We start from the raw sequence: 22,503 nt of genomic DNA, 5'->3' as shown, positions 1-22,503 counted from the left end.
CTGTTGCAACCGTAGTGTATATATATGTTGACCTGCTCAGAATATGTGCCGTTAGTTACTTTGAAATCTCATTAAAATTATCCTGGAGGTGACTTTCAGTTCCTGAGGTTTGGAATATGTTATTAGAGTTTTTGAGGAAAGACGGTTGGAAAGAGCCAAGTACTGGGGAGCAGCAGGCTATGCAGAATAAAATAATTCCGTTTGAGGCAAAGATTTGTGTTTATTAGCACTTCCTTTAAGATGAAGTTTGGCCTTTTAATTTTAAATTAAAAACTTAGTGTTGAATGATGAGTTACACTTGAAAGTGAGAACTTCTTGGAACCAGATGTTGCTTTTAGTTTTGTTTTTTAGGAAACCATAAAGAAATTATATAACAAAAAAAATTGAAACATGTTTAGCAGCTGCCTGAACATATTTTCTGGATGTTGATGTTGAATGTGACTATTTTTGGGGTTCATGTGCTTTGAAAATAGATGGTGTCAAACCAGAGCCTTCAGGATCACTGGAGAATGCCACTTGCATGTGTGGTAGGCTTCTATTCCATACTTGTGACCTGAATAGCTGGATGAGTTTCTGCACAGGAATTGAAGGAGAGGGAATAAAGTGAAAAACAAGCTAGGAAATGTTACAAAAGTTCCGGAACAAAACTCAGAAATCCCCCCAAGCCGAGATGTGCTGTACTTGTTTAAGAAGGATCAGAGGCAGAGCTTGGGCACATGACCTCAAGCTACTCCATGCAAATGAGGAAGCGTATCCTCAGGTTTTTGGCACAAAGGGTTCCTCGCTGTTCGAAGCATGCTATCAGCTAAACCAGTTCTGGATGCAGTGCAGGCTTTGGCAGCAGAAGAAATGCTTGGGTACTCTCTGAAGATTGAAGGCGATGAGGTAAGATATGGCTTAAAAAGAGTTGAAAGTGAAGAATCCAGGCTGAGTCAGTCATTTTGATTGTGATAGTATTACATAATACAATTTTTTCAAGGTTATGAAAAGGAAAATAAGTGTGTGTACTTTTTCATGTTTCTCCTTGCTAATGCGGACAAAATGTATTATACTAGTGTGATGAAAATATTAAATTATTGAAGATAAAAGTTTTAACACTGTATAAAATCTATTTTGCTGTGTTTCCATGTTTTTCCCCTTTTTAGGCTAATCAGAAAGTCAAACTCAGTTTATAAGGTGCCGATACTGTTCTGAAAGTAAAAGTGTAAATATTTTTCCTGCATGTAATGAATATAACTTTATGAATAATGGAAAACGTATCTTTGTGTTTGAATTTTGTATATGCAAGATGTTGCTATTTATGAAGGGCTTGACAATCTGCTCACTGGATTTGTTCTGGAGAGAAAATTTTGAAGAAGTATTTAATGCAAAACAAAGCCATTTATTTAACAAAAGCCTCGCTTACATGAAGTTGCATGTTCTGAACAGATTATCGATTAAATTTATATCATTTTATGGTATGACTGTGGCTGCTTTGAAATCTCCAAGCCTCATATTACTTTCCTAGGTTTTCCTGATGTAGAAATACATCCTTTATATGCACATAGAAATTTGGGTTGATGATACTTTTCCTACTGTAATGCTTGTGGGAAAACTTGAAAAAAGCTTTGTCTCCTCATGTAGAGTATCAGCCATGTACATGCTTAGAATAATTTTTTGTGGTCTGATTCCTTAAGTGGGAAAAGATTTAAACTGAATCACAGATGAACATCAGATGTGAGCCCCAAGAGCCGTGGTTTAGAGTAATGAGAATATTTCTCTTTGAGGCAAAAATCAGTTTTCAATCTGTGTTTTAAATCTAAAATTACATTTTTCTACATCCCTCCAGGCAGATCCCTTTATCCTGATATATGCTTTTCATGGTTTAATTTTTCTGTCTTCTGAGAAAAAGTTTAAGTATGACCAAGAAAGTTCTACTTCTGCACAGTTTTAGAATAATTTATCTTCCTAAAGACTGTAGTGGCAAAAAAACCTTTCTTCAAATCTCTTTCCTTTTTATCTTCCATAGAGACTTGCTTTTTTGAGAACTGGTCACTTTTCCTTTTGGGAGTTGTTCATAACTTGAAATGCAAAGAATTCCAAGACGATAAAAGATAGAAATAACAGATAAAAAGATAGAGTTCAAACCTTCCTTTTTACTCACTCTTTTTTTTATGCATACATACACTTTTAAAAGTTAAAAAGCTTTTTAGCTGTCCTTTTTGATAGAATTTTATAGATTTTGTATAAAATCTTATATAAAACCTTATATATATATCTTGTATAGATTTTATATAAAATCTTACTGACTAGAAACAACTAAATATTTTTTTCCTTATAGTGAGTTATTTTCTTAAAATGACATGGATTTTTTGCTGAAGATCTAAGACAAGTGTTAAGATGTCAGTTTTTACTTTGAAATGGTATTTAGTAATCTGGAGTCCAGCAATTTAGAGAATTAACAAATAGAGATATAGCTCTGAGTTTATTTCTCTTGCTAAGTAAATAAACTCATAAATATCTGTTTATACACTGGGATGTTAGCCTGATGTTTAAATTCCAATTTGTGGAACAGAATTATTTCTGTGCTTATCTGAGGTCTTTCTCTTTCTGCATAAATACTACAGAATTGATAATCAAAATGTTTCTCATGGTCCAGAACTTGCCAAAATATTGAATATATGATGCAGACTGTGTCAAGCTCTTAGCTGTAGTATTCTGAGTTTATATGTATAACTGTTTATGATTTTGTTGCATTTACTAGGTTTGCTGGGATGGGTAATCTTCTTAAGGTCCTTACCAGGGAAATTGAAAACTATCCACATTTTTTCCTGGATTTTGAAAGTAAGTTCAAACAATTACAAGACAATGAGAGAATCTTTTCCCTGACTTAGCAGCAAACTGAGGAAAAACTTTTAAAATCTGATTGCTTATACTGTGTATTTTCCAGCACAACCAATCTGTCCTCTAAAATCATTTGTTCACTCAGGACTCCTTTTCTCTTCCTTTTCTATTTTTCAGGAACCAAATGGGAAATCTTTTAAAAGTTCTCACTTGCACAGAGCTTGATCAGGGGCCAAATTTTTTCCTTGACTTTGAAAGTGAGCAAAGCTTCTTGCCTGGCTTGCCTTCTTTGCTTATTCTTTCCTAATAAACTGCATGTGCTTATGCATCATAAAGCAATTCAAAAGGGATTTGCAAACAAATCAAATTACACTTCAGTAGAATATTGCTTTCTGATATACAAAATTACTTCATCCTGAGCAGAGAAAGGGGCAGAGAGGTAGATATGCAAGTAAAACCTTATCTTGAATTAAATTGAAAACACGAGCCATTGTTAAACTTACATATGAAAGAACTCAACCTCAACTTTCTTTAACAAATCAGGGTTGAAAAAAATTATTATTCTTCCTTGAATGGAAATACATGTTGGAAATAAAAAGCTGGAAAAAAAAGCAGTGGAGGTGGAACTATTTGTTTGCTTGGTTTGGTGATGATTTAGCTGGGTTTATAATTTCTAAAAAGTAGTGAAATGGTCAAAGTGTATGTGCTTGATTGCATCTCTCTTAATTGCATGGTTATCACTTGCAGAGCAGTGTTACCCATTCCAGTTTTCTTGTCACGTCTATATTTGATCCAAAGCTGCTTTCACTTTTCCTGACTACAGTTTCCCTGCATGTACTTCTAGACACTGTCACCAAGTCCTTTAATATGGGTTTAATCTGTCTTCACTACATACGTGAAATGCATTTTATTTGAAACACTACCAGTGTGATATTTTCTCTCTTAATATCTCTATTCTAAAAAAAAAAAGATAAGCCAACCAAAAAGTTTTGAGAGAATCCAGTGTTTTTAAAATACTTTCCTTTTGTAGCATGGTTTAAAAAAGCATTTCAGGTGATTAGACACATATTTTGTCATATTGAAATAGTTTTGTTCTTTAGTCATTTATTTCTAAATTATTTTCTGAAAGAAATAACTGACATGCTATGAGTGTGTATGTCTGTGTACACTCAGAAGCACTGCTTTAAAAAGTCATTTAAATGCACATTTAAATCTTACTAAATTGTTCAAACATGCTTTCTTAGATGAGAGCTAGAATGTATGACTGGAACTAGGCACATACCTTAATCTTCTCATCTAGAGCTTAATTACCTCATTATGAAAAATCAGTTTTAAATTATGAAAAAAGGGTAATTGTTTCATTTGTGTTTAGGAGAAGTCATGTATCCCTTCTCTGTCTATATAATTTGAAAACTTTACTGTTATCCCAGTCAAACCTCTAGCCAAACCATCACTTAATCTTTTTCTACCAAACTTTTGAGGGCCTTGGCCATCTTCTGTGGCTTTGCCAAGCTATTGTGGAAGCTTTCAGCTGCTCTGAGCTTACAGGTTTAATCAGCCCCATTGTGTCCTTGTTGGCAAGAAAGTGTTCCTGACCCAGGCTGTAGGCTTGGCAGGAAACAGGTGCTCTGGCAGTGGGGAGCCTTGGTAGAGGTGTGGTGAGAGAGGGAAATATCGAATTTGTTGCCTTGGCAGTGAAGGTTGTTTTTCTTTCCAAAAGCTTGTGGCCAAGAACTGAGTGAAATACCCTCTCCCACGGGAGGTGCCAGTGGTTAGGGCTCACTAGTCAGGCACACCTACCTAGAGAGAGACAGAACTGCCATCTCCGAATTTCAGGGAATTTCATGCCTGTAAGTGAAAGTTTAAAAGTTGTTCTCACGAATACAATCCCAGAGGTTTTTAGTGGCACAAAACCTGTATTGGCTCTAAGGGATGTGACTGAAAAAAGGGATGTGGTTTTGTGCTTTGGTCTCCCATAATTGGCCATTGTACAGTGGAAAAGGCCACTGAGTGAGGGATATGGGTCAGAATCTGGTCTGGGCTTGCTGGATATGTGGCTTTCTGTGGCCTGAGCTGTCAGTTCAAGCTCATGGGTAAACGTGGTCACTACAGTTGGCCAGTTGGAGAATGATGGGTGTGCTGAGCTGATGTGTTTACTGTATTCATTATTTGCACCAGCATCTTGCCTTTTAAAATTCCAGAGAAAGAAAGTTTGAGATCATCTCCTTTCCCCTACTTTTGTGCTGACGTCCACATTGTGAGTTGCAATTCTTTTTGACACCTAATAATATTCTTCAATCCAAACTGGAAACCAAGTTTTGTAACTCTGTGGTCATACTGGAAAAACTTTGAATCCAGCATTCATTTCAGTTATTGCTGTATTGCAAAAGCAATTCTGTTTGCACCCCAGTACTCAATTGAGAGCTGGGCAGTTATATTGGGTCTGGTGGAGAATAACATTCTCCATGCAGGTGGAAAGGCCTTTTCTTTGAGGGATATTGCAGACTTAATGCATTTAGCCAAATTACTATTTTTTGAAGTCTACTGAAAGGTATAAATAAAGAAAAATAATTTCATCCTTCTTAGAAAATGCACCATATTGCTGTTTTACACTTGGATCTTCATGGGAATATTTTTAATCAAGCTGCTACCTCTTGGGTTTGATTATATACCACTTACTTTACCTTAATTCCTTCTTAGCGCTCAGCTTGAAAATAATGTTAGGAAAAGTGAGTGCCTGGCAAGTCTTGAGAAACTGTGGATTTCAGGATTTCACATCAAATTCTCTTAAAATAGACTTTGTCAGTTCAAGAACTGTTTTGTACTTCAAATGTTGACCTTATTTAAATTAGTTACAGGTAAATGAATTCTGGGTATTTGAGCTCTTTCTGTACCATCTTAAAATCGCTCTTTTTTGCAGAAAATCTGTTGTCAAATCACTGCTGACTTTTTCAGGCAAAGTAAACAAATGATTCCAAATGAATTCTTGGAAATAATTTGAAAGTTGAGGCAACAATTATTTTGAATCTAAAAGATTAAAGCTTAATTCAGTGTCCTTAAGTGTTATCTACAGTCCCATCCTCTCCTCAAATACTTTTTATAACATGTTTCTAACCTTAATGTGAGCAGGTTCTTTTTTTTTTTTTTTTTTTTTTAACGGTGGATATCACTTGATCCTAGTTAAATCCCTCTCAGCCCCTCCAAAAATCTTATTTTCTAGGATTCCCCCACATCCCCAGAAAGACTCTTGAAATTCTCAGTTATTATTCACGTACGATTAAAAGGATCTATTATTAGAATGTGTCTGGCAGCAGAGCAACTGCCCACTTTTCATATAATAGGCTATTAATTAATACCCTTGTTGCACAGGCAGCAAGGCTGAGGATATAATCTGGGTCCAGCCAGTGGGAGGTTGCACTCAATTCCTGAGCTGTGGAATACCCTGAGCCAGAACCTGCAGCTCAGAGAGGTGCTGTGTGTCCATCCCCCATCCGCCACAGAGCTGAAGCTGGGCACTGATCTCCCTGGCACAGCACCCTGCCTGGAGCAACTGTTAACAATTCAGTGATCTTCACTTTATTCTAGCTAGTTTAGAAAGAATGAAATCTAAAAATCCCGTGTAGCCTGGATAGGGTACTGTTTCTATCCAATATAGGGGGTTATTTAATGTGTGCAGCATAGCAGGTTCGAGTACCCTTTAAAGTGCATTACTTTCTGTAGTTATAATGCTTTTTCTCATTTCTAAGTTTTTCTTTTAATTTTGTCCCGGATTGGCATGGAAAAAATCACTGTCATGGTGACAAATCTGAAATAGGACTTGAGCATTATGCAGTTAAATATGTGTACTGCTCTCTAACCTGCTGGCTGATGGAATTGTTTGCCATGTTCAGCAGTGAGCATGACAAGAAAAGCTGAAAGCAGAGCCTCTGAATGCTCTTGTTTAACTCATTTTCTTTTCCTATGCTGTTGAGGGCAGAAGGGCATGGTATTTTTATGAGAAATATGATTCTACATTCACTGAAATGGAAGAACTAACCAACCTCAATGGGAATCTTCTTAACCACCTCAGCTTTTGTTCTGCATTTCAGATTCAGAAAGTTGAAAGTTCAGTTGCTAGTTGAAAGTGCTTCTTTTAATACTGCTCTTAGTACTCTTCATAGCACTGTTCTTTCTTCATTAAAATTTATTACTGAGATACTGTTACACTTCATTCGGTATAAGTAAAGGCATCACATCCTTTCTGTATTTAGTCTTGTCCTATGAGTACTAATGTCTGACCTACCTAGAAGTTTCTATGTTTTTTTTTCTGATTCACATTTGGTGAAGGATGAGGTAGATACCTTGCATTGTTATGAACGTTTTCTGGAACAAATGACAGGTATTTTGCTAAGAAAATAGTGATGACCCCACTTTCATGTGCCACCATTCACCTAAAATGCTTAATGCATCCCCAAATGAACTGTAGTGGGTCCAGGTTTCCTCTTGTTCTTTGTGAAGTCTGAAGTTCTATCCAAAACATAGCATAGAGCATGTGTACATGTGAAAGAGAGCTTATGTAATGGAATGGATAAATTACCATGTCCTGGTTATTTCTGATGGAGCCAGTGGAAGTAAGTGTATTTCTCCCCAGAGCTAAAATTTTCAAATTTTGCTGGTAGAATCTGTATATGGGAGATTCAAGCCTCATCTGACTCTTGCATTAATTCAGTACAGGATTCGTGTAGTTGCTTGGTTTAGAGCTCACATTAGAAACATTTATCCAAAGGAAGGAGAAAAAGTTCTCTGTTTTGTCTTTTTAAAGACAGAATGCTTTGATTGCTAATCATGAGTATTCTGAAAACAGCTTTGAAATGCAGTGATTCTGGCCATTATGGTAACTTGCTACTGAGAGGGCTTGCACTCACCATGGGTTAGTCAGTGGCAGTGATTTCATTAATAAATGGGCTCAGGTTCCTGAAGCACGTGGTGGTTTCTCTAGTGGTATGGGGATAAGAGGTGAGCACAGGCAACCAGTGATTCCACACTGTGATTCAGGACTGGCATTTCTTAATTCAGAGCAGAGAAACAGGCTTTGATTTTGTTGGAATAGCAAGCCAGTTTTAAGTCAAAATCTGTCACGAAGAAGTCTCGATTCCTTTTAGTTGTTGTTGCTATTATTATTGTTGTTGTTAACAGTAAGAAGAAATTGTTTTCAAAGTGATCCACTATGGTTATTTTAGCTGACCATTTTTGGCAGGATCTTCTTGTAAAATCCCTTTTGAAACATGGCCATGGTCTCACCAGAACATGTTTGCATAACTTCTATTTCATAAATAAATGCATGGTTTGTTTTTAAGAAAAGCCTGAATCATCCACCTTACCTTTCTTTTTAAGCTAAACACTTCCAACATAAATAGAAACTGCTTCTGCAAATGCAAGCTAAGCCTGTTGCTCTGGAGCCTTTTCAGCCCTCTTCCTTCCCTTTCTTTCCCTCTTTCACACACATACCTGCCTCTTGCTCCTACTTCCCCAGGTGCTGGAACACTCAGAAAGTTCGTGTTTCAAATATTGCTCTTTCCACCAACTTCCAAAAGATAAATTGGGAAATTTTTAAAAATACTTACAATAAAGGGTGTTACTAAAGGCCTTTTTGAAGTCCCAAAGTGTTGGGCAGTATATAGCATTTGCATCCCCCTTAAGCACTAGTACTTCTAAAGCAAATAAATTGTAAAAATTAGCATAGAAGTACCTTGTAACCAACAAGGTTAAACAAGATGCTTCAGGTGACCTGCACATGCAAATTTTTCATTCATGAACTGCACTAACAAGTTATTTATTCTGTTTTGTGTTAGTATTCACTGAAATGTTATTTTCATTAACTTATTTAACTGTTAAAATGCCGATACTGAATTTTATGTGAGTCCTACCTTCCCCTGCTCTGTTGTTGTATGGTATGTATCTGTTTCTCAGGATCACTGCTTTCCTCGTTAAAGTCAGAAGGGTTTTCTGTTTTGCTTCTTTATCACAAAATGGCAAGCCCCTTACAGTCTGTACCTGAGGTATCTTGCAGCTTGAGGAAAGAACCAGTCTGGAACACTGTAAATTTAATGTGACTGATGGGTCAGTTCAGCAGTCATGTCCCAGATGGGGTTTTCCTGGGGTGACAATTTTTCCCCTCGGTGTTCCTTTCCCTCGCTTTTTGAAGGATAGTGGAACTTTTTAGTTACATGAAATATTGTGGCTATAAAACCCAGCTAAGTAAGCCTAGTTTATGTTTATTTTCACTTTCTAAAGAAGAGAATGAAAACTTGCAGAATAAAAGGAAAATCCAGTCAGTATTATGTGCCCAGTCTCATGGGACTCATGGTGCCATAAGAATATGGGAAGGATTTTAAGGATGAGTTGCTTTGAAGCTACAGACGTGTAAATCTCAGGCATTTGTGTCTTGTTCATGCAAGATCTGTAGATAACTTGAAACATGTAAACAAATTATCTAAACCTGAAACATCGTGGAGGGAATTCCCATTTTCCATACACGCCCGTGTGAACCAATTCAGTTATTTCTGGGTAAATGAATCCCATACTGATACATGGGTAGAAAATTCTGTCAGTTTTCTCACAGAGAGTGAGATGACTAAGTAGAAAAAGTATTTTTAATATTTCTTGTATATTAATGTAGAGAAGAATACAATAGCTCATCCTAATTGTTGAGTTTTGAACTGAACTTATCTCATTGCTTTTGATTCAGACAAGTAATCTTTAAGTTCTAAGATTCAACTTCAAGGTGATTTTTTTCTGTCATAAAAATTAGCATTCCATCTTTACAAGCTAATACAAATCTAAGGGGAAAAAATAGTTGTGTCTCTGTAGAAATCTGCTGGGACAATGTCATTGTTCCATCACATATAGACTGCAATCCCATATATAGGTCATCCAGTCTTTGGTCAGTGCCTGTCATCTTTATGTTTAAAAGCAAAAAAAGACAGATCTCTACCTTGTCCAATGTGTCAATGTTCTGGGGATAACATCACTCCCTAGTGTCACACTGCTGTGTAAATCCCATAGAAGGAGATTTGAATAGGAAAATTGATCATTTCTCTCAACAATAAAGGTCTACAGGTCACTCACACCCTGAAAACTGATTACTGACAGAGCTGGGTTTATTTTAGTGGCAGGAATAATCCCTGACATACATGAGAAAAAAATGTATTTTTAATAGTACTGTATCTGTGTTTTACAAAAGAAGAAATAAATTGCCCTGGTTAAGGAAGCCTGGAGGAAAGTCAGAGTGGAGCAATATCCCACTGCTCCATCCATTGAAAGGCCTGATTTTTTTCCCCAAGCTGCAAGAAAAGTGAGCAATTCTTTATAATTGAGCCACGGAGCTCATGAAAGAGAGGGACTGATGCATTATCCTATTTTCTAATAATATTGCTTTATGATACTGCTGCTCTTTAAAATGCTGCGTTTTGGGAAGAGGCATTATGAGCCAGAGCATACAAAAACTGTGCTGTTTTTCCTTCCTTGCTATAAAAAACAGAAGCTTGGATGTTAGCAGAATGTCAGTATAATTGTATATTTGGAAAAAAGCTACATCAGAATGGAGTTACACATAGTCAAGCTGGATGTGGTATTGTTAAGTAGAACTGAGTAATCTTGCCATTTGTACTGCAGTTTACTTTTGACTTTGTGCATTTTGCTTTTCTCTTTCTTAGATGCACAGCCCACAGATGGAGAAAGGGAGGTCTGGAACCAGATCAGTGCAGTTTTACAGGATTCAGAAAGCATGCTTGCAGACCTTCAGGCTTACAAAGGAGCTGGACAAGAAATTAGAGATGTATGTTTGTCAATGACAGTTCTTTGGAAGCAAAATCAGGCAAAACTCAAATGTGTTCCTTGCTTCTGTTCTGCTCTGTTCATCCAAGCACATTCTATGAACTCGAGTGAAAATGTCCTTGAAATGTATTTATAAAATACATGACAGATTATGCATAACATTGAGTATAAATCTCTCGTTTGAAATCATTAAATGATGGCCGATGGGACTTCTTTCAGGTTTTTTGTTAGTAATTAGTTGTATTTTTCACTTTATGAAATACCATTGCATATACGTTGTTTCATGTATCTCAAGGCAGAAGTCACTTTGAGGACATGGAAGAAGTAATACTCAGGTGTCAGAAATACATGACACAGATAGTTGTTCTTTTCTGTAAGTGTGGTTCTGTAATGAACCACAGTAAATTATAACTTTACATCCACTTTAGAGGCATCTTATTCTGTGAAACTGGTCCTGAAGTACAGTTTAGAACTGTAACTTAGCGTTTTTCTCAGATGACCAAAACTTTTCCTGCATCAGTTTTGCAGATACTCTTAGTGTGAGCTGTTGCTTGCTTAAAAACCTTAACATGCTGAAGTTTTCGAAAGCCTTAAAACTGGAAAGAAAGGCTGCTTTTGCAACCAGTAGTCACACAAAAGGTTTTACCTGATGCTTTTACAATAGTTTTGCTCCCAAAAGAATATGCTAGAACATATTTCTATATGTCAGTGGTTCATTGTAATTAATGATTTTAAAACAGTATGTTACAGGGGGAGAGGGAAGGTGAAAAACCTGATATTTTTTTGAATCCTATGCAATGTAATTTCTCAGAATTCTTCTGTGTTTTACAGTACTTTTAAAAATAATATAGAAAAATTCCAAACCACATCTTGCTTGTTATTTATTTGTCACAGGTCTTTACAGTAATATTCTCATTTCAGGCAATACAAAATCCCAATGATATCCAGCTGCAAGAAAAAGCATGGAATTCAGTCTGTCCCCTGGTTGTAAGGCTAAAGCGCTTTTATGAGTTTTCACTCAGATTAGGTGAGCCCTGTTTTAGTACGTCTGTTTTATAGGTTTTTTATATATAATGAAAGAGGAAGCTTTGTCTTTCCAGAAACTTTTGAAGTTTTAGAGTTAATATTATTTCTATTTGATATCAATGGACATTTAACTGCAATTGCATTTATCAAGGCATCTCTTTAATCTTAATTTCATAGTTTGTTAGTTTGTCTATATTACCTAAATAGCATACAAGCAAAAAACATGATAAAACTACAAAGTTTTTCTCTGTTTCCTTCCACGTTTCTGCACATCACTGGTCCATTTTGGACTAACGCAATTTATTTTTTGCAATTTGGATCCTTTGGAGTTTTAAAGGGAACGTAAGCCAGTACTATTTTGAGACTTTAAAAATCTCAAAAAGCGGGGATAATGGGGAGAGTGAATCAATAAACTCTCTCACAGCGTGAAAATCCAAAGTTGAATGTGTTGTGCGCTGACTTTGTCATCCCAACAGACACAAAAGGTGATGTAATTACTCTTTGAATTAGGACTCGAATATAAATATGTGTATGAAGTGAGAGGGCTCCTAGCACAAGGGGATTCTTGTACAGCATCCTCTAACTATGTCTTTCACTTTTTGGGTTATGCTAGTAATTACAGGCACAGAAGCTGATTTATATTGCTGTTGGTGCCTGAGTACACTTTTAGTAACAGACGCCAGAATAATCTCTGTACTGAGCTGAAGGCTAATTGAGGAAGATGGAAGTGTTGAATATCTGAATGCAAGAAAAATGCTTCCTCTAGAATTTTTCATAGGGATCCCAGATAAAGGGTGACAAAAATGGAAAATAATTCAATGATACAAAATGGAGCGAAAATGGCAGAGCCTAAAGAGGTAGGTGTCTTTAATTAGTGCTTCTCACCCCAGAAAAGTAAGAAAAAACACTTCTGTTAGGGCTCGGCATGTTCAGGGGGTTTCTTCCCTTCAAATGCATTATGTTTAAATACGTAGTTAAAACTTTGTGTGGACTGACTACAAATTGTGCTTCTGATTTTTATCCAGAGAAAGCCCTGCAGAGTTTACTGGAATCCTTGACATGCCCTCCCTACACGCCAACTCAGCACCTGGAACGGGAACAGGCTCTAGCAAAAGAGTTTGCAGAAATCTTACATTTTACTCTTCGTTTTGATGAACTTAAGGTTAATAGAGTCTTTCAATACATGTTGATTTTTGCTGTGTATTTTGAACCAAAACTGATTATTTCTTGTTTCTCTTCCTGGAAGATGAGAAACCCAGCAATTCAGAATGACTTCAGTTATTACAGGCGGACAATAAGTCGCAACAGAATAAACAACATGCATGTAAGTGAATAAACTCTGCTGTGCTGCATGCAGTGAGGTATTTATTTATCAGAATGCATTTGTGCCATTTGTGGTAAAGTTTTTACTTTTGATCCAGTAGCTGTCGTGTTCCCTCCTTCACAGCAAGAGTTAATCAGCAGTCTGGATGAAGTGATTAGAGAGGACTTCAAGCAACAATCTACTTGCTGACATGAATATGAACTGCATCTTTTTCTTGCTGCTGGCAAGATTTTAAAGAGCTGTACTGACTATCTTTTCTCGTGTTTCCATCAGCTAGACATTGAGAATGAAGTGAACAACGAAATGGCCAATAGGATGTCCCTGTTCTATGCAGAGGCCACACCAATGCTGAAAACCCTCAGTAATGCAACAACACATTTTGTTTCAGAAGTATGTAAAGGGGGAGAAGGGCCTAACAAAGACATTATTGATTTTAATTTTACAAGATAGTTTACTGAACATTGTGTTTTTCTTACCCTTCCAGAACAAAACATTGCCAATTGAAAATACAACGGACTGTCTAAGTACTATGGCCAGTGTATGTAAAGTCATGTTGGAAACACCGTAAGTTTTATCTTAAATCTTGGAGGGTTTGCATGATAGAACTTATATTTTAATTAGCCATCTAAGATAACATGTTTTTTTCAAAGTAAATTCCTATATCTTTGCCTTAAGTTGTTACTCCTTTTGTCTACAAAGCATTACCTGATATTAGAAAGCCTTATCTCCTGTTCTAAGCACCTTATGATATCTTTCCAGAATCAATGTTGAGTTCTCTTGAGGAGAGCTTACATGGTCAGCCTGTGTTTCCACAGATGGTTAAAACACAAATGTAATAATCTTATGCACTCACAGGCTTCAGTGTCTTGTCACTTGTCACAGAGGGCAAGATTTTAGCTCTTCTGAGCAGTACTTTAGCAAATACACAGGGACATTTGACAAATGATACAAGGATCATTTAAGCAGATTTTTTTTTGGTTGTAGCCATCGTATTCTAGATATGAAAAAAAAATCAGCTGTATGAATTTTCATTCGTATAAATGTATTCAGCTGTACAATTGTGTTGATATCTGCTAGTGTAGGTAGAATAGCCAGTGGGGTTCTTTTATTATTATTTTACTATGCATTTAGTGAAGTATATTTTAGGTTAGATGTCTCTGCGACTGGAAAACACAAGGTAGTCTTTCTGCCTATGAGTCATTTGTTCATGGAGCCATGTAAAGGTAGAATTCCTGAGGTTTTTGTTTGTTCATGAAAATTTTGGAGAAGTGTCTGTAGGGGTGGGACTCATGTCACAATCCTGAGACATCATAGAAGTAGTAATTGAAAAGTAGCCTTATGAGTCAGCTCTTTTTTTGGCAAAAGTAGAGAAAAAAGTTGAGTCATCTAGAACATTATCTGATGTTTAATTCTAATTGTGGGGTAATCAAGCATTTTCAAATCAAAATTTCTGTAACCTTTTAGTCTGTTCATGTTACGATGCTGTGGAAGAACAAAAGTTGTGAGTTTTTGTAGACTGAGAGGTACTACAATACACAGAGAGAGAGCACAATGACTATTAAAATCCACCTTGGTGAAGCCCTGACCTTCCCAGCTGCTGAACTTAGGTCCCACTTAACTATTCCAAAGTAGGAATTTAAGCAAAAACAGTAGCTTTCCTTTGGGGTCCCAGAATGTTGTGTTTCTGAGATTAAACTGAGGTATGATCAGTCTCCATCATATTTCATGAAGTTTTCTATGAAGCCATCATCACATAAATTTTGAGGATCTCATCTATGCATGGGTATGACAAGAGGTTTACATCTGTCTACTCTCTAACCATTCTTGTAAATTGGCACAGGCTTACAGAATTCACAATATTCAAAGTGTTACTAATGTGCATCTGCAACCTTAAAATATATTTTTGGTTCAGATTTCACACCCTCCCAGTCTAGTTTTTAAAATTGTCTAGTGAAAGGTCTAGAATGTTTCTTTCGTTCTGTTTTCCAGAGAGTACAGGAGCAGATTCACCAGTGAAGAGACCCTCATGTTCTGCATGCGAGTAATGGTGGGAGTTATTATTCTGTACGATCACGTTCATCCTGTGGGAGCTTTCTCAAAGACATCAAAGATTGATGTAAGAGAGGCCTTTCTTTGATACTCTGTAGGTTTGAGAATACTAGTCTGCAGCTCTTTTTCTGCACAAGCTTACAGCTTGGTATAAATAATTTTAATTACTTTTGAATGGCAAAATTTAGAATTTGTCTTCACCTGTGCACTTTAATGCATCAGTTTGTTTGAAAATAAAATAAGGACAAGCTTATTTTCTTCTAGACACAGATAATAGTTTTTCTTTGTTAGCTCTGCTTTCCTGTATAGTTAGGCTAAAATAATTTAGTACTACACCTAGCCTGGAATATGTTCCTTAGTCATAATTTTTTTAAAATCATGTAATTTATCAAAGCTGAAATGCTCATTTTTCACAGTAGTTCTCTTGTAAATAAGTAGATATTCAATGTTGTCTCTGCTTTGTCTGAGATCTGAAGTAGCAGAGCTGAAATTACTGTTGTAATGTTGATAATGGTTCCTCAGTTTTATTTTTGGCATGGCCAGTCACAGAGAAATCAATTTTATTTTTCCATTTGAGAAATTGCAAGCACACATGGAAAGAATACTCTTGTTTTTTCTGCATGTTTTTGCAAACCTAAATCTCATGCACCACTTATTTCAGCAGAAATAAGCTGTTATTAATGAAAAAGATGCCAAGTTGTTTCCCTTTACAAGAGATCCTGCTTAAAAAGAAAAGAAAAAAACCATATATTGTTGCACTCCATGTCACTGGGTCTTCACTAGCATTTTGCATCTGTGGATACCAGAATTTTACCACATCTCTTTGACTCTACAGATTGAAAGATTTGGCACAGGGGTGAATAGATTTACTAAAGGTCTTGAAGCAGGCAGAGCCCGGGACTTGAATGCAGATTTCTTGACTGCTAGTTCAGTCTCTTGCCTACATAGGCAACACAAAAGAAATTTTGATGGAACCAAATACACATTGTGTGCACTTTGCTTCCCATATTTATCCTAAAGACCTGTAATCTTACAGGAGAGTTAGCTAGATGTAAATGGGAGGCAGGAGATGTATTACTCAGTTTTAAAAAAACGAGTACGTGGTCCCAAATCTTGATTTGCATAATTAGTTTAGTGATTTTTTTGTAATTCAAAAAATTCTCCTAATGATGAGTTTGTTTTACTGTGGTAAATAATTCTTTTCTCCAAACTGTTCAGTTCAGTCATTCAAGCCATTTCAAGAGAATTTCAGGGACAGTCGAGTTTATTACCCTTTCCTTACTCTTTCCACACTAGAGGCTGTATTTCAAGCTATTAATTACAGTTTCCTAGCTCAGACATCTGTCTCGGTTTGAAGGACAAGTGTCTGCCGAGGAAGGTGTGAACCTTCCTTGGAATGGAGAGCATGACCCCCTCCCTCCAAATTATGATGACTTTGAAATCAAGGGGCTTTCAAGCAAAGATATGGGAAAAGGAATGACAGTTCTTTACTAATATGGATGTTTATAAAAAGGCAAACAAACAACAACATGGCACTGACAGCTAACAAAAGTAAAAACCCCAGAAAACCCAATAAACAAAAATCTGTTCTTGCTGTCTCCGCACTTTCCCCTTTAGTGCAGTTCCGGGCACGGCCAGCAGGGGGCGCTGCTGCTTCCCCCGGGCAGGGCGGGGGCGGTGATTCCTCCAGGCCTGCAGGGGGCGCTGTGCGCAGGGCTTGGGCAGCACGCGGTGATGGCGGCTGGGCCGAGACGGGAAGGGATGGGAGAGAGGCTTTGGTTTATAAACCCCGGGGCAGTGTCGGTCCCAGTGCCCAGACGGGAAGGGATGGAGGAGAAGCTTTACAAATCCTTGGGGCAGGTGATCCCAGTTCCCCAGCAGGACCCTCGGGAGCAGCAAGCTGGAATGGTCGGAATGAGCAAAAGTCCCAGGGTGTGGAGGAGCTGTATCAGAAGTTGCACAGCTGTCGCTGGAACCGTGGGGTGTCCCGACAGGCAGGGGCTGCAGGGCTACAGCACAGCAGAAAAACCTGAGCAGTGCAAGAGGAACGGCGGGGCTGGGCAGCAGCAGCCCGGCTCCGAGGGGCCAGGCAGGTTTGGGATCCCAGGGTTTCCCCTGAGGCACTCCAGGAGATGGTGCAGGGTCCCTGTTTGGTGACGTGGGGTCTCAATAAAGGCCCAGTGCAATGGCCGCTCTTCCGAGCAGAGTTCACTCATGGTAGAAGGAAGGCAGCAGGAGATGGAGCCCTGCAATGGTGACGAATTCTCCCAATAGCGACTGCAGGCTCTCCCCTCTCTGAATGCACAAGAGAGCTAGGAAAGCCATCCCCTTTTTCCCAGCCCAATGCTTGTGGTCTTCTTCCCAGAGAAACCCCCAGGTAAAAAGAGAGTAGCCAGCTGCTCTCCTCCCCTAAGCTGTGGCAACTTATTTTGTCTCTCTTGAGTACCTGGTCCTTATTGTCTCCTAGCAGCACATATGGGAGAAAAATTCCCTGAGAGAAAAAAAACAAAAGGAAGAATCCTAAACCCCAACATTATCCTATTTGTTTTAGGTATAGTGATTCTAACAAAAATGAAAAAGAATTGTTTGAATTTTTATCCCCTTTGACTTGGCCTGATCTGATCAGATCTGCTGGGGCAGATCTATGCACATTGACTTCAGTTTTTCTAACCTAGGAAGAATAACTGTGTCACTTCAAAACTCGTGGTGCTAGCCTGAGAATCTCCTGTAATCTGTTATTTGCAAAGCTAGTTACACTTCCCAGGTAGAAATGAGCCAAATAAGCAGTGTTTGTTGGGCTAGTCCTTGTCAAGGATGCTAAGCTACATTTTCTGATTCATTTTTACTGGCACATAAATGGACCCTGACTTTTAATTTAAGTGCTTCATCATCTGCTTCCTTGCTAAGGCAGAGGTGCTCTTCAGCTGCAAAGAAAATTCTGACATGTAGGCTTTGCACTCCAATGTGACTTGGAAAATTAAAGAATTCAAATCTTCACTCAGGCATGTCTTTATGTGTCATTTTGAATAAGATGGAATTAATCTAGGTTAATTTCTGGATAGCTAGGTTCAATGTCTTCATAGCAGTGGGAAGAAATAAGTACTAGTGGGGCATAATTCATTACATATGAAGATACATTCTGAATAGGTTAGAAGAATTCCTTGTTTTTCTCTATTGACTAGCTAGGGAGTCTGTACAATTGGTCAAATGAGTTCTACTCCTGCTCTGTCTGCTTCATTTCGCCTTTTTGTAAATTTGGACAGTTTCAGCCTGTTTTTTACAGTTTCTACAAAGGTGTTCGTTCAGTGTGGTGTTAGAATCAACACCACAGGCTTCATAGATTAAATTTTTAACATCTAGTTATGAAACAAGTAATAACTTGTCACTGGTTAAGTTTACAACTAAAAACTGAATGCTGAAAATTACTTCCTTGTATGCAAACATAAAAATAGAAGTCAAAGTTGAAACGTCTCTTCTTAGAGTTGTTAACAGCAATGACACAGAACTCCCAAAATCTCTTTTTTTTATGTATATCAGCTTATATCAAGTGCTTTTGATTTTTGTATTTTTTAGTTGGAATTGAAGAAACAGTGTACAACTTAAAATATAGATACATGATACATAATTTGCTCTCTACAAATGCTTATTAAAGTAGATGTTTTCTCCAAAGTTAAGTTTTTAACATTGAGATAATTTTTAATATGTTATAATGCTTTTATTGTGTAATTTAAAGCAGCATTAACACTCAGTAAGAAAAGAAACCTGCCTTTATACAGTGAAATTTTTCCATGTTTTCAGCTAGTGCAATTCATATGTTATTGTTCAATAGTGGCATGCTTCTGTTCCCAGATGAAGGGATGCATAAAAGTTTTAAAGGAACAACCACCTGACTCTGTGGAAGGACTTCTGAATGCTCTCAGGTATGTGTGATTCAGCCTTAGAAAATTCTTTTTTGTTTTTCTCCAATCTCTTTAAGATTCTTCAGTTTAGAAGATTGATTTAATAAGATTATCCTCTCAGGTCTGCCTTCATCACCTGGGGTTTTCTAAAATTAATTTCTTCCTATTTCATTTCACTTGAATGAACAATAACTATTAATATTGTAAACAGTATATCCTAGCTAAAATTTGCTATATAAAATACCCCAGCATCTAGAACATTTTACAAATGAAGGGTGAGATTTCTGTTTATCAAACTCTTAAGTACTTCCCTCTCCCTTTCCATCTTAATAAAACGTTTTTATTTTTTTTAAATATTGCTAAATTATAGAGCTTCAAGAAAACAGTCCTAAATCCCAATGCTGTTTATGGTGCTGTCTTGGGAAGGAAAACACACAGGGGTCTGACACTTCTCTGAAGCTGAGAAGGGAGTCAGTACCAAGTTTTTCAGAGCTGTTTTGACTTCTCTAGCTGTTAAATTCTTGGATAGAGGGAGAACTGCACCACCACATTTGATTATGTCTTTTGAATTAAAGTTGATGTGGAGTTAAATCCTACAGGTGTCAAGTGTGTTTCAAGCTTATGTTATTACCAGTCTCCCTATTAGCATAAACAGTGGAGAATGCTTGGGTTTAAATGGAAAAAAACACACTAAAGCTCTTCAGTCCTCTCAGAATGTTTAAGAAAACTGCTTAAGTAATAGATTATGCCAAAATTCAGTCTAGATTCTGAAGTGATTTTAGCATTTACCACATTTCTTATGGCTCTTCATGATTTTGCTTCTTTTGAGGCTTTTAACTAGAAAAAATGAGAGGTAATGTTGACCCAAGACAATCTATGACAATGTCATAGATACCAAACAGGATTTGGCCACGATTCTCCACCTTTTAGCAGGGACTAATTTATTGCCTAGGGTATTTAGAAGATAAAGAGCACTAGATTCTTACCAGTTGAATTCCAGGGATCAGTAGAGAGAGGAACATGTAAATTCCTCCTTTGTGTAACTGAACTGTACTTATTTTAAAAACAGGCTCAAGTGTTCAGACTTTTCCTATCTCTATTCATTTTATAAATTATTGTTTTAACTTGTAATTTCTAGGTTCACTACAAAACACCTGAATGATGAATCTACTTCAAAACAAATTCGAGCTATGCTGCAGTAGTATCCAGAGACAAGTAGATGTTTGTATTGATCACAGAAGATGTGTATGTTTACATAATTTAATACAGTTTGATGTTAATACTTGTGTGTATTTACATAACCATTTTCTTCACATTGCTAAAATATATATCTGTTCATAACCTAACTGACTTTATATAGTGCAACCTAAGTTTTTATTCTAGCCTTTATCTTTTGACTTTTAAACTACTTTTTTACTTAGATACTTCAGTTATGACAGTTTATCTGTGCATTTTAATCCTTAAACACCTTCTCTATCAGAGAAGTAAGTAGTAGTGAAAACAAAATGGAAATCAAACCGAAATGTCAAAGGTACCACAGAAAAGGAACTTTAAAGAAGAAGAAAGTTAATATAAGAGAAAGTAAAATTCATTTTATATGTTTTAAAGAACATGTGCACATTTTTTTGGTCACTTTTAGGATCTTGTCAAACTAATATGAATAGGAGAATACCTGAATGTTCATTGCTCTCATGAATGCATTGTCTTTCCTGTAATAAGTGGAGATCCACCTAATTTTTAGGGTTATGTGCTGTCTGGAATCCAAAAATCTGTTTCAAACAGGTAATTTTACCTTTTTACTGAAGTATAACCTATACCTTTCAACAACTGAGGAGATTAATATCCTTTCTCAGATGCAGTATAAATAAACAGAAAATATACTTAAAGAACATTGATAGATTTTGAAAACTCTGTATAATTTTATTAGACTTAGAAAGGAAAGGGAAAATACTAATGCCTTGACTTAACTGGAAAAGATTTGTCAGTGTAAATATATCACAGTAAACTAACTACCAGAGAGCTCTAGCCAGTAAGTAATTTTTGGCTTATCTAAACCAGTACACTCTTCTGTGGCAAACTTCCCTTGTGTCAAATCAGCCTCATCAGACTAGGGATGGTTTAAATTTAAGAGCTGATCTGTTCTTAGGAACTCCATTAAGTTCCTGATAGTGTTATTCATTAGATGGTTCAGAGTCACTGCTCTTCACTGGCTTTTGAGATGTGATTGATACTTCAAGAAGTTTCTTGCTGAGTTGTTTGTTCTTACTTTCTGGTAAATTTTCCAGTTAATGAAATAGAAATACTTTGCCAAAAGCAGCCAAGTGCTCATGCTCTGTTAAGTGTGTCTCCTGAGTGGTCTGCAGTTGCTGTACATATTCTTGCAGAGATCACATTCTGAAAATGTGTTTGATTTTTGTGTACTTTGTTTGCATGTATGTGTGGAAACTCCAGTGCTTGTGCACAGATTCAGATTTGAATTTGCTTATTCCCATATAGATAAATCAGGGTTTGTGTGCTTTCACTGGAATTTTCATGCACATCTCTTCTAAAAACATTACCTTAGGACTTTGAAGATGCATTTGGTCTGCTGGAACCTGGCTGCACTGTGACAAACTGTCATTGAATTCAGTCCTTAACAGTATTAATGTCATAAGTTCTCTGGAATAAGGATTGACTTGAGAGCTTATTTCTGAGCAGAGCAACCCCTGTGAGGTTTCTCAGACCTGGTCAGAACCCACAGGTGCCAGTGTCAATGCATGTCCTGATACTGGACAGCACCACAACTCCAGCACTCATGTCACACCTCTGCAGGTGCAGCAGCCAGTTGCTATGTTGTTGTCAGGGTGAGAGTTAGAACTCACTCACATTAGATCTTTTTCTTTTTCTGAAAGCAATGACCACACTTTTCACAGTAGTAAATCCACTGTTTACAGGCTCCATTTCTAATGGGCAGACATTTAAAAATGTATGTGAGGGAAAATCCTGCTTTGTTCATAGTTACTTTCAGTTAGGTAAATTAGGTGGATGACAGGCCATTCTGTTGAGCTTTGGTAACTGAAGTTAATATATGCTTACCTGCAATTTTTTGTCAAACAATGAAGTCTTATCTTTAAGTAGGCCAGAGGAAAAGCTATCTGTCACTTGTATAATAAAAATGTAAACCTTAAAGCATTCTGTGAGTTGTCATGTGCTGTTTGCTGAAGTCATGGGATTTCTTTGCCTGCTTTGATGTTTTTGTACAGAAGTTTGTTTCAAATAATAAAAAATTTGGTAAAGAAAGCTTTGGGACTCCCTATATTTAGTGACAACGTAAACTGGTTGAGAAATACCTCATTTAAAGGCTTGGATCATATAGTAGGCTCACCTTTATGTGTCCAGTTTGTAGTTTATTTTAAAAGTATTTGTTTCACTTGTATGCTACAACACTGTAACCTCACATCACTTAAAAAATCTTGTTTTTTTCTGACATATATTAATTATCATTTGTTTGTCATTATCATCAAGGGAAATTGTTGAGGGCATTAATCCCTTCTCTTTTATATCTTCACATTAGTCATCCTGACCTAT

The 22,503-nt window shown here is 36.9% G+C and overlaps 1 protein-coding gene across 11 annotated transcripts in view; it reads left to right on the top strand.

Annotated features, from left to right (window-relative positions):
- The window catches only part of CYRIA (CYFIP related Rac1 interactor A), a 55,690-nt gene extending 33,475 nt beyond the window's left edge, over positions 1-22,215 (top strand). For 3 of the 11 annotated variants that reach the window (XM_088162432.1, XM_088162434.1, XM_088162433.1), the window contains 11 exons: positions 2,744-2,823; positions 3,001-3,080; positions 10,518-10,639; positions 11,560-11,665; positions 12,690-12,826; positions 12,911-12,988; positions 13,262-13,378; positions 13,473-13,552; positions 14,978-15,104; positions 18,887-18,957; positions 20,075-22,215. In XM_088162432.1, the coding sequence (XP_088018558.1) occupies positions 3,008-3,080; positions 10,518-10,639; positions 11,560-11,665; positions 12,690-12,826; positions 12,911-12,988; positions 13,262-13,378; positions 13,473-13,552; positions 14,978-15,104; positions 18,887-18,957; positions 20,075-20,138 (975 nt within the window). In that variant the 5' untranslated portion in view covers positions 2,744-2,823; positions 3,001-3,007 and the 3' untranslated portion in view covers positions 20,139-22,215. Of the gene's footprint in view, positions 1-2,743; positions 2,824-3,000; positions 3,081-10,517; positions 10,640-11,559; positions 11,666-12,689; positions 12,827-12,910; positions 12,989-13,261; positions 13,379-13,472; positions 13,553-14,977; positions 15,105-18,866; positions 18,958-20,074 lie in introns of all 11 variants that reach the window. The other 8 variants (XR_015802743.1, XR_015802744.1, XM_088162431.1 and 5 more) reach the window with 5 other exon arrangements.
- Positions 22,216-22,503: the final 288 nt, after the last annotated feature.

This window comes from Sturnus vulgaris, chromosome 3 (genome assembly GCF_052056855.1).
Source record: "Sturnus vulgaris isolate bStuVul1 chromosome 3, bStuVul1.hap1, whole genome shotgun sequence".
Classification (NCBI taxonomy): domain Eukaryota; kingdom Metazoa; phylum Chordata; class Aves; order Passeriformes; family Sturnidae; genus Sturnus; species Sturnus vulgaris.
Note: the sequence above shows the minus strand (reverse complement) of the source record. Positions and strands in the feature narration are given on the sequence as shown.